Source organism: Heloderma suspectum, chromosome 13 (assembly GCF_057233095.1).
Source record: "Heloderma suspectum isolate Gila_16-S chromosome 13, 16-S_ref, whole genome shotgun sequence".
NCBI lineage: Eukaryota > Metazoa > Chordata > Lepidosauria > Squamata > Helodermatidae > Heloderma > Heloderma suspectum.
Window position 1 is genome coordinate 32,082,792 of NC_139470.1, and position 12,108 is coordinate 32,094,899.

At 50.1% G+C, this 12,108-nt stretch overlaps 1 protein-coding gene across 9 annotated transcripts in view; it reads left to right on the forward strand.

Moving 5' to 3' along the window:
- Positions 1 to 12,108, forward strand: part of RAB36 (RAB36, member RAS oncogene family) — a 40,214-nt gene that overhangs the window by 16,769 nt on the left and 11,337 nt on the right. For 4 of the 9 annotated variants that reach the window (XM_084819920.1, XM_084819926.1, XM_084819917.1 and 1 more), the window contains exons 2-5: positions 5,650 to 5,775; positions 5,979 to 6,070; positions 6,634 to 6,699; positions 8,085 to 8,186. In XM_084819920.1, the coding sequence (XP_084676046.1) occupies positions 5,707 to 5,775; positions 5,979 to 6,070; positions 6,634 to 6,699; positions 8,085 to 8,186 (329 nt within the window). In that variant the 5' untranslated portion in view covers positions 5,650 to 5,706. Of the gene's footprint in view, positions 1 to 1,854; positions 2,076 to 3,503; positions 3,877 to 5,649; positions 5,776 to 5,978; positions 6,071 to 6,633; positions 6,700 to 8,084; positions 8,187 to 12,108 lie in introns of those variants that run through there. The other 5 variants (XM_084819921.1, XM_084819925.1, XM_084819919.1 and 2 more) reach the window with 3 other exon arrangements.

The following is a 12,108-nucleotide window of genomic DNA, read 5'->3' on the forward strand; positions in this document are numbered from 1 at the left end:
CTGTCTAGGTTTGCCATAGCTTTCCTCCCAAGGAGCAAGCGTCTTTTAATTTCATGGCTACAGTCACCATCTGCAGTGATCTTGGAGCCCAAGAAAGTAAAATCTGTCACTGCTTCCATTTCTTCCGACCTACTTTTAACTGAAAATGAAAATAATGCTTATTAATATATCCAACTATGTTTTAATTTATGCAAGTGGTGCCTCTGGTCTGTCATTATTGGTCTGTTTTTTAAAAGCTCATTTCAGAACTTAATTTGAGTCAGAGTTCAGTCCTGGAACATTTGAACTATTAAAGCATGTGCTTCTGAACATGTTTAGAGTGCCTTTTCCTACCAAACCCAACATTCTGCTACGTATTAGGTTGAAAACAATATAGTTTCTATATTAGTGGTTCTGCACCACCTTAGTGGTACTTATTCCCAAGTAAATTTGTTTAGCATCAGGGCAACAGAAGCAAATTCCACTTTATTCCATTAATGATGGTGCCATAATGAGGTAAGTAGGTTTAAATAAAATGAGAAACTCTGCATATGCTTAGAATCTTTTTTTGGTTTTCAGGGTTGGCACACTGTTATGTGTGTTTTTGGTACTAACATATCAGGTATGTAGCAGTTGAAAAGGGGGGCGGGAGGCTGCCTTTTTGGCTTTTTCTGTTTTGTTTCTTTCTTGTCCTTGAACTTTTCTGTGAAAATGTGGGGTTTCTCAGTTGTAATCTTACAATGCACACTCTTTTGAATAAGCTCTCTTGAACACAGTGGAACCTGCCTCTGCATAAATATGCCTAGAATCCAGTCATGCTTGTGTTGATCTCTGGAGAAAGCGGGCTGGGAAGTACATTGACGTTATCATCTAAAGCCCCCACCCCGGTCAGACCAGAGTCCAAAATTACCCAAGTGCGCCAATAAATAGGGGGAAAGAGCTGGCAACAGACGCCTGCACACATTTTTAAAATCTTGATTTACTTTGTGCTCCCCCCACCCCCAAACCCATCTGCCAAATGTTGGCATAAGTCATTATTCTCAGGGGCAAGCCTGTGGGCCCATGCCTTAAATCTTTTAGGTACCAAGCAATACCCAATGTTTGAGGTTGCTAAATGTGTGTGTATGTGTGTAAATCCTGGCTTTCCTGTGCGCAGTGGATGCATGTTGAACAAATGTTGTGAGAATGTATTTATTCGTGTCAGAAACATCACAATTAAAAAAACATACTATAACACATAACATTTAAAATGTAAAATGTAGAAGTTAAAATATATAGAAACTAGCAACATTAATTGCGTTCTGTCGTGCTGTCATAAGGCCCTCATGTGTACGTTTGGTTAGGGCACAAAGGACAAGTATACATATGTGTTGTCTGCAAGTCTCTGCAGTCGCATAGGGCAAGAGATCACCGGATAACCCCATTTATTCAAAGTGTCTCTAGATCTTGTTGCGCCCGTGCGCAGTCTATGCAATGATTTCCAGACTTCCCAGCTTTCATCGAAACTGGGTGCCGGCTCCTCTGCTGGTTCCCTCCAGCGTTGATTCTTTGTAGCTTTCCATAAATCCATTCTACTTTTGAATTCATCAAAGTCTTCCGTCGATCCGAGGAAGCTTTTCCTGGAATTTAATCTCTGAGGAGCTGGTTGTAGGCCGTAAAGAGGGTGTTGTTTGGATATTGAGATTTAAGCCTCTCTTTGTATGCTGCTGCTTCTCTACAAACAGCAGGCGGGGCAATGCCAGCTATATGGTAGATCTTATCTAGAGAAGTAGGTTGTGAGGGGGAAGAGGGAGGGGTTCTTAGAATCCTAGAGGTGGAAGGGATCTTGGAGACCATCTAGTCCACCCCCTCCTTAATGCAGGCTCTTCACTGCAGGATGGAGCTATAGCATCCGTGACAGATGGCCATCCAGCCCCTGCTTAAATTTCTCTGGCGAAGGAGAGCCACCACCTCCTGAGGCAATCTGCTCCACTGCTGAACAGCTGTCATTGTTAGCAAGTTTCTCCTAATGTTTGGACGAAATCTGCTTCCCTGGAATTTCTACCCATTGGTTATAGAGCTCCCCTCTGGAACCTCTCTCAAGGAGCAGTAAGCAGGTAACAACATAGCTGTGTGACAGTGTTCAAGGGGCTACATTCATAAGAACAGCCATGCTGGAGCAGATGAAAAGCCCTCTTTGCTCCATCACAGTGGCGAACTAAATGCCTAGGGAAGCCCACAGATAGGTAATGAGTGCAACAACACCCTCCTGCCTATGTTCCCCAGCGACTGGCATTGACAGGCATACTGCCTGTTGATAACTGGAGGTGCCATATAGCCATCATGACTAGTAGCTGTGATAGCCTTATCCTTCATGAATTTGTCTAAAACCCATCCAAGTCGATAGCATTCAATACATCTTGGGGAATCCAGGTCCACAGCTGAACAACGGGATGTTTCAAGTAGTCGTTCCTTTTACTTGTGCGGAATCTGCCTCAGTGGCCAGGACCGAGAGACAGACAAACTTGCCCAGCTAGGGCGCACCATCACCTAGGTGCAGCCACTAAGGAGGCTCTCTCCCACATCCCAACAAGTCGCTCCTGCACCGCTGGTAGGACACGGGTCTCGGCAAGCGGGCACACTCGCGTGGGAGGAGACGGGCGTTTAGGCAGCCTGGGCCCGAGCCATCCAGGGCTCCAGAGGCCTTCCTCCTGCATCATCTGCTCTGCTGCCTCGGCTCTCGTGACCTATTCCTAGGGAAAGAGCCCCCCGCCAAAGCGCCTGCCTGCGCCGTTCGTCAGCCATCTCACAACAGGGTATGTCATGATGGGATTTCAAAATCCCGAACGGGATTGCTCAGTGCAGCCGTCCCCAATCTGCCCCCCCCCAGAGGTGCTGGACTGCAACTCCCATCATTCCCAGCCAGCACTGCCAACCCTATTGGCTGGGAACAGTGGGAGCCGCAGTCTGCCCCCCCCCGCAAGCCTGGCTTCGTGAATATCCACCACCGGCTTCCCTCCGGGGCGTACAGCCCTGCCTTGACGGGGGGGGGGGGGGAATCATGTGCCGCCCCCTGTGGGCCGAGAGGCCGAGGCGACGCGCCCCGTGCGGGGCCGCAGCAGCGCAGCCCCCGCAGAGCAGAGCCCCGCGGCACTCGCGCGGAAGCCCGTCCATCGGCGGGGGCCTGGTGTGTGGGGGAGGAGGGAGCCGGCGCCGCCTTCGAACTGGCCGGCGCCGCGCCGAGGGGGGCTGCTCGGCGGAACGCCCGGAGGGGGCTCCCCCGGTGTTGCTGCTCTGCTTTCCCGGCGGGCGGCGGCGTGTTCCCGACGCGCTTGCCCAGGGGAAGGCGCGGCGCTCCGTTGGCAGGCGGGACGGCGGCCGCCGAGGGACGGGCGCTCCCCGGGCGCCAGCATCCGCAGAGCGCCGGCCCGGGCCTCCCTGCCTGCCGCGCCGCGCCGCGCCGCAGCCCCGCCTCCTCGGCCGGGGGGCGGGGCGGGGCGGGGGCTGCGCCGCCGTTGCCATGGCCGCGGCGCGCCGCCGTCCGCGGGCCAGAGAGCGGCTGCATCAGCTGCTGCGCGGTGAGCCCTCGCCGCCCTCGGCCTCCGGCGGGAGTCTGGAGGCGAAGCCCCCTCGGCAGGCGCAGCAGCAGGGGCCGGGCTGCCGGCGGCTGCCCCCGCCGCGGCACGGGGGCTTGTCCGGAGCCCGCGGCTGCGCCGGCCGCGGGGACCGGGCGGGGAGCCGCCGCGGCCGAGAACACCCCGCGGGCTGCTCGGCCGCGCTCCTCCGGGCGTTGATTCCGCCCCCGGGCGAATGGGCCCCAAGCCTGGGAGGCGGCGCTTCCCAGCCAGCGCTGGCCACGGCCATCTTAGGAGCGGGGCGAAAATCCCCGCGGGCCCCGTCTCCCCCGCGCCGCCTTGGGTGCGTGAAACCCGCCCTCCCCGAGCGGGACGGGGGCTCCGAGACGTGCCTCGGTGGGGCCGGACTCCCCAGAGGACGGCGCGCGCGGGCCTCCCCTGCCAGCTTCCTCTGGAGGAGCTGCCCCACTTTCTGCTGCCTCGAGCAGCGGCCGCGCCTGCCTCAGGGCAGGGACGCCCCCTCCCTGGGGGCCTCTGGCAAGACGTGGCTCTTCTGCGCGGGCCTGAGCAGCTGACCCTCTGCCTGGCGCCCCGGTCGGGGTGAAGGCCACGGGCCCTTGGCCAGGCCCTTCTCCGCTGCTGGGCAGTGGGGGGCGGGAAGCTCCAGGCACGAGTGGTCCCGAGAGGCCACAGCCTGCTGCCCAGGTCTGGGCAGAGAGAGGGCCTTCCAGCACAGGGTCTGATTTTAAAGCCAGGAGGCACTGTACTGCCTCCCTGACGGACATCCTCCGGAAGCCATTTCTGAGGGCAGGTGGGGGCTGGCGGCAGCAGCAAGCAGGCCTCTCCCCTTGGGCCTTCCGTGGGGGACGCCGCTGCCTGCCTTTCTGGTCTCTGCAAAGTGGTTTTTCGGCCTGGACTCTGAAGGGGGGAGGGCAAGTCAGAATAGGTTAGAACAAAATCCAAATGGATAAAAGGGTGCTGACTGTGCCATGAGGCCCTGGCGGAGGGAGGCCCTCACAGTGCCATTGCCAGCTCGGGATGCCACTCGCTTTTACTATAGCAGCTCCTTGGCACCCTGCTTTATCTAAGACAGGCCGGGCCAGTTTGCGGACAAGGGAACGGCAAGGCCGCCAGCAAACAGGGCTCCGACCAGGGAAAGCAGCAGACGTGCCACAAGTCCAGAGCGCTATTTGGGGGCAGTCCACAGAGCACAGCACTGGAGAGCCTTTGTCACAACCTTCTTCTGCCCTGTGACCGCAGCCGGGCGGGGCTGTCTTTTGGCAGCATCTGTAGTGGCCGCTTGGTCATGGGCCTGGGCAGATGAAAGGCATCGCTGCAGACTGTGCGGGAGCCCCAGTACAAAATGCTACGGACTGGCCCTTGCCTACGAGCAGGGGTGGGCAGCCCTTTTTATGCTGAAGGCCATATTCCATCAGGGGTCATCTTTCAGTCCAGAACCAAGGGGAGCATCCCATCCCTTCTCTCTCTCTTTTTTTGGCACCCCCTTGTCTCTTTTTCTATCCCCACTTCCCTCCTGTCCAGCGGGCTGCAAAGGGAAGGACAGATTGCTCTTGCCAGAGCGCGAACTGATCACTTGCAGAGAGCTTTTGACATAAGGTCCAAGGGTTGCCTGAAGGCCGCAGGCTGCCCACCCCTGGCTATAAGGGTGTATCAAGGCATGCCCCCTCCCCAGAATTCTCTAGCAGAATCACTAAAGTACAACCTCTTTCAGAGGACCACAGAGATGAACACACAGTTGCTCTTCTTAGCCTGAATATTGATAAACATTCTATTGACTTGAGCATGTGGGATTAGGTGGGCTAGATTCCCCCGCCCCCAAGTGAATGAGTTTTAGTTTTTCCATCCTTTTGCGCTCTCGAAGTGCCAGTGTAGCAGTGGTCAAGCCACGACTGAGCTGTAAATCAGGAGGTGCCCAGTTCAAGTCTTGCCTGTGCCATGAACTCATGAGTTAGCCTTATGCAAGCCATATTTTTGTGCTCAGCTTTTCCATCAGCCTTACAGAGATGATAGGGCATAGAGATAAAATCTTACAGGGCACCAGTAAGAATTGCAGAAAGACAAGTGCCAAGTATTGTTCTTCTATATTTCACCCCAGGTTGCTTCTTTCTGATGTATATATTTCATACTTTGCAACACAAGCTGAATTTGGGCAATGAAGGCCACCCTCCTGCATGTTACACCGCCGGTGAGCAGAGACAGAATTATCGCACGCTTCCCCAAAGTAAGTTAACTTTCCATCTCTCTCCACATTGCTGGCTCCCTGACAATATGGGACATTCCCTCAAAAAGAGCCCACGATAGACCTGTGGGCCTGGCAACCTTGCCGTAATGGCTTGGCATGGTGAGCTGATGGGGCAATAGGTATCATCTCTGAGAGAGCCAGACACCTGCTCACTCTCTGTCTATCTGTCTCTCTGCCTGCAGTGGTATACACCTGAGGCCTGTCTCCAGTTCAAAGATCACTTTCACGCGCAAGTGAGAAATGCCTGTCAGCGACGGAACATTGGTACTGCTGGGTGAGTCTACATTAAGGAGAAACAAAGCTTCACATTATAACAAATATTTATAGAGACTCATTTTCTCAGCCTTTTCACTCTGCCTTGCTTTCTCTCCCCAGTCTTGGTGGCTGTGGGCTACTAGGGCTTTCAGTCATGTTTGGAATATTCTGCTGTTTCTAAGAAGCAAGATTTTTTTGGTGATCCCTTTCGCAGAACCCACAGCTCAGCATATCCTATTGTAACTAAGTCTAAGTACTTGCAACTGAAGCAGTACTATATTCTTCTTCTCTCCACCCTGCCTTGTTTTGCACCTAGCGGAGTCCCACTTAGTTAAGCTTGCTCAACACCTCCTGAACTACTGCTGCTACTGGTTCCCCCCCCCCCCCCGCTCCATCTTTGGTTACCAGCTGCACTGCCTCTGTCTTCCCACCTCACTTCTTTTGCTTAACATCCAGCCTGGAGAAGAGTTCTGAAGCTTGCTCACGACTTTGTAATATTTTAGCTGGTCCTAATAAAGGTATTACCATACTGTGGCTTTTCAATGTTGATGGCATTGTCTAATGTGAAAATGTATGTTACAGGCTAAAAATATCCAAAGTTGTTGTGGTGGGAGACCTCTATGTTGGAAAAACAAGTCTCATCAACAGGTACAGTGAGTTTCAACACATAGTAAAAACTGCACATTTTCAGCCTAAAGTGCAGCAGTTAGCCACAGTTTATAAGGCTTTTCCAGCTGACCAGTTTACATTTCTATAAATTCACAAGTGTTAGTTACCATTTGTTGAAGGGGTCCTAAGATGGTGCAAGGTCTTGCACCATCTTACGACTCCTTCACAAGGACCAGGTTGGAGGAAACACTCCTATTTACTACAAGCAATGTACTCATGCCACTCCTGATCCATGTGATGGATGGAGGAAATCCTTTCTATAGATAAAAAACATGTTTCTGTGCCCCCACCCTCAGAAAGGCTTTTAGATGCATGTTTAACCACATAGCTTGAAAACTGGACTTTCTCTCAAAAGCATATTGGTAATACTTTAAAATATTCTAATAACCTTCAATTTAAGAGAAGAATTAAGTCACTTATCAATTCACTCATGTACCCAAAACTATGGAAATTGCAAGCTAAGGTACCTGGATTTAACTTCTGCACCACATACATAGTAAACCCATTCTGCTGCCTCACCTATTGTGCTCGCTTACAGCTTAGTCTCCCTGTACCCACACTTGGCTTGGTCTCTCAGCCCAAATCCTCTTCCTTTGAAGGGGACAAAACACTAACACTCAGGACACATGTTTCTTAAATATTAGAACGCTGAATATAGTCTATCAATGTTTGATGTGTCCCTGTCCTCCGTACAGGTATCTAAGCCCAAATCCCTCAAAACAGGCTTGCTCTGTTGCCAGTAAGGATGCTTTCATGGTTGTTGTTTTTTTTATAGCCAATAGGAATTTTAACTTTGCTCATGTTTTCATTAAATGAACACATGAAAATAATAATCAGTTCCTAGATCAATTTGTCTCTCTCTCTCTCCTTCTCCCTAGTACAACATTTATAGCTCAGTCCTATGCACCTACTCAGAAGTAAGCCTGACTGAGTTTAATGGGACTTAAGTAAGTGTTGTATAGGATTGCAGCCTTTGAAAAGGATCCCCTTCTTTATAGAGCCAAAGAGCTTTTTTACCTGAGGCATTTATTGTGCACTTGTCATTCCCTACTCATGGTTGTTTACGACATTGTGACCCTCCAGTTTCACTTCTGTTTTCAAACAGCGCTTTGGGCAAGTTTTTTTAGAGCAGGGAAAATGGGGTATTATTTTGGGAAGGGGAAGAAACTGTTTTAATTTGCGAATTTGCGTTATTCCGCTATATCACAGTGCCACCCAGAGGTTATATAGCAGAAAAGGAAATGCTTGTTGTGTAGTGCTCAGATCTCAAATCTGCAATGAAACTGAAAGTGGATGCAGAGAATTAACAGCCTCATGTAGAAAAGCCCAAAATGTCATCTCAGTCATTTTTTTTTCCATTGTAGGTTTTGTAAAGATGCTTTTAACCGAGATTACAAGGCAACCATTGGAGTGGATTTTGAAATTGAGCGCTTTGAGATAGCTGGAGTCCCATATAATCTTCAGATGTAAGTTGGAATACAGCACTGTTCCATCCTCCCTTCACACATGGAATGTTTTAACAGAACAAGAACAAGCTTTAATTAATCGTATCAAAACCACCTCTGGCTGAAATGTCATTGTTCCATTCCAGAATGTACTGAGTGTACACGTGTGCCCAGTGAACCTGGAAAAAGAGGTGTGGTGTACACACAGCAGATCATACATTGTGGTCCAACAAAATGGAGACATTAGCTGACTGACAAAGTTTGCAAGGAAATACATTTATTTTACCATAAATATTTACAGAAGGAAGAAAGTTAGATTAATATACCAGCCCCCTGGGACTAGACCAGCGGACTAAATCCACCAGCAGTAATAGAGATAGAGAAAGATAGACCTGAGGAATTAAGAGTTCACCAACAAACGAGCCAGGAGGGTGGTAGGGCATAGGGGGCAATACACAACAGGGGTTTCCTTGAGCTTAAATGGCACAGGGTGGGCCATGCGAGGGGCCAAATGGGCAGATTTACAGTGATTTTTGGAAGAAGAGGTTAGTCATGGGTACTTGGAAACTCCCAGCAGGCAAGGGCTACCCTCAGGTCTACAGGCTCAAGTTCAAAATGGGCCAGACATCCACCTGGATCTGATATATCGTGGTTGCCTAGGATTATGCCACTGAACAGGTTCAAACTCAGGCAATGATGGGGGACACTGAGTGGCTGGCTAAGCCATTATTATGGATGTTGGAGCCAAACCCAGTCTGGTTGCAAAAATAGACTTTGGAATGGAGGGCCTAAAAATGAGGTCTCTCCTTGGACCCTGAGTAGTCTGAGGGAGCTAACAGACACAGAGAGAGGCAAGGGAGCCTTAAAGAAGGAGGCCAGGAAGGGGCACTAGCAGGGAGTGGGGTTTGTGGCTGTACTTGGCTTGAGACCTGAAAATTCCTCAACGCTATTCCCTAGGGGAGCCTCCCCCAACCTGATGCCCTCTGGATGTGTTGGACTGCAACTTGCATCATTATACTGGTACATAGCCATTGGCCATGCTGGCTGGGAATGATGGGAGTTGCAGTCCAACGCATCTGAACAGCACCAGATTGGGGAAGGCTCCCCTAGGGACTCTTGGCCTGCCCACTGAATAAGCCACTGGGATTAGAGTCAGCAAGTCATGAAAACCCACTGTGAGTCACAGCTCCCTCAGATTCTGAGAGGCCTGCAGAAGGTCAGCAGCCCCAAGACTGCAGCTGTGTACTCAGGACGGGAGGTTCGCGGGCACCCCAGGCAGAAGGACTGAGCTCACAGTGTGACTGGGTTGCACCACAGCATGGTAGGGGGCTGGGAAGGTATGGGTGCTCTGCAAGGGGTTGACACTTTATCTGGGTATGCAACCCAGAGCAGGAGAGGAAGAGTGATAGGAAGAATCACAGGATATGGGCTGAGAGTCTATCCATGCTGGGTCCCAAAACTGCCCAAACTCAATGGGCATTATAGACTCCAAAATGGGAGCACAAAAGAGTGATGCCTTTTGGGTGGTCTCAGGATGGGGTTGAACAAAGGGACAAATAGCTTGACTCTGGGGCAATGAAAGGAAACTTCAGAGAAGTTCCTCACTACTTGACTGAATCAAAGTCAACTTCTTTTTTTTACAAAAACCATGTTTCCAAGAGATAGGTAGAGGTATACAGAACAGAGGGAAGAAATACAGAGCCACGAGGATGCCCAGGTGGTGCTCTAGCTTGCTGATTATTTGGAGTTGAGAATGCTTCAGGACTGGACCATGTTTCCTGCCAAGACTCTGGACTTGCTAGTTTACAAGTACCTTTCAGGCCCGGCTCCCTTGAAACACCAGCAACCAAGCTTGTGTTAAAGAAATAGCAAACTTCTTTATTACAGCAGGACACCAGCCCGGGCACCCTCGCAAGAGTTCATGGACTCTTGTTAGTGAGCCCCAGTTCAAATAAACTCAGATAATCCAAACAGGAGCCAGAAACAGGGTCTTAAAGTTCAGTGGCATATTCCTAGACAAGGTCCAAAGGCATAGGATTCAAGGCATGCATTAGTGCGGGGTTCAAGAGTAATCCAAGCAAAGGAATATCTTCTTACCAGCAGTATTCTACCCACAAACCTCTTTTGCCTCTGCATCTGCTTTTATATGGGAGCGGGGCGACTAGAGTTCCTTGCTTGTCGGTCTAGCCCTGTGTGAAAACTTAGCCTGGAGTCAAGAACTCTTGTCTTTCCTCTTGCCTTTTCAGTCATGGATGTTGCCTAGGAGACAGCCTTAGGCATACCTTTTCCTTGGCCAAGTCTGCTTCTTGGCCGCTTATCGAAGAATGTTCCTCGGGCTGTGGCGACTCAGGCGCTTTTCCCCAGGCTAGCTCTGGCTGTAGTTGAGAAGGAGTCGCTGCCTCCCCCTTAGTGCAGTCTTCTGACACCAGGCAGAGACAAATTCCCAGAACCCTGACATTCCATACCTTGACTAGGCCCTAAATCAGATCCTTCTGTCTCTGAATCAGATTCTTCCTCTGAGAATGTGGCATCAGGGGAAGGCTTGACAGTACCTTTGCTAGTTGTCTGGCGACTTGGTAGCCAGGAAGGCATTTGCACCTATCCAAGTTCCCAATCTTTGCATATTGCAGCAGGGCAACATTTGCCCCTTTTGATTCGATTAAGGTTGAGGACACGCAAGTCAATGAACTTCAGTGCCAACAATGGCACGTGGCCTAATGTACCTCTTGCTCCTCGCTGCCACAAGCCCCCTGCTCATGCAGCGTTTCCTAGAACAGAAGAAACATGAGACAAGGTGCTAGGGTGTTGCCAACACAAATATGAAACACAAACTGCATGTTTATAAAAGCCATCATGACTGAGCTCTTCAGAAACAGATCATTTTGGGAAACGGACTTTATACCAGTTGTGAAATCTTGTGATCTTGTGAGTGTTTATGTAGAAGTTAAGGCCACTGAATTCAATGGGACTTACTTTCAAGATTTCAGTGTTGTAATGGGGTTTAAGAGAAGTTTACTTCCACCTGGAAGCACCTTGAAAACAATGTCGTGATTACTCGAAGCCAACATGGATTTGTCAAAAACAAGTCCTGCCAGACAAATCTGATCTCATTTGTTGATCAAGTAACCTCCCTTGTAGACCGTGGGAATGCTGTAGACATCATATACCTCGACTTCAGCAAAGCTTTCGACAAAGTGCCCCATGATCTCCTGATGAGCAAACTAGCTCAAAGTGGGCTAGATGAAACAACGATCCGGTGGATCCACAGTTGGCTACAGAATCGGACTCAAAGAGTGCTTATCAATGGGACCTTCTCAAACTAGGGAGAGGTAACGAGTGGGGTACCGCAGGGCTCAGTCCTGGGCCCAGTGCTCTTCAATATTTGTATTAATGACTTGGAGGAGGAGGTGCAGGGGATGTCACAAAATTGCAGATGTCACAAAATTGGGTGGGATAGCTAATACTTTGGAAGACAGAAACAAAGTTCAAAGGGATTTGGATAGACTGGAGTGCTGGGCAGAAAACAACAGAATGACATTTAATTGGGATCAATGCTAAGTTCTGCACCTAGGAAAAAGAAACCAAATGCACAGTTACAAGATGGGGGATACGTGGCTCAACAACACTACAAGCGAGAAAGATCTTGGAACTGTTGTCGATCACAAGCTGAATATGAGCCAACCATGTGATGTGGCTGCAAAAAAGGCTAATGCTCTTTTTGGCTGTATTAATAGAAGCATCGCTTCCAAATCCCGAGAAGTACTAGTTCCCCTCTACTCAGCCTCATCTGGAGTACTGTGTCCAGTTCTGGGCACCACACTTTAAGAAGGATGCAGACAAACTGGAGAGGGTTCAGAGGAGGGCAACAAAGATGATCAGAGGACTGAAAACAAAGCCCTATAAAGAGAGACTGAAAGAACTGGGCATGTTTAGCCTTGAGAAG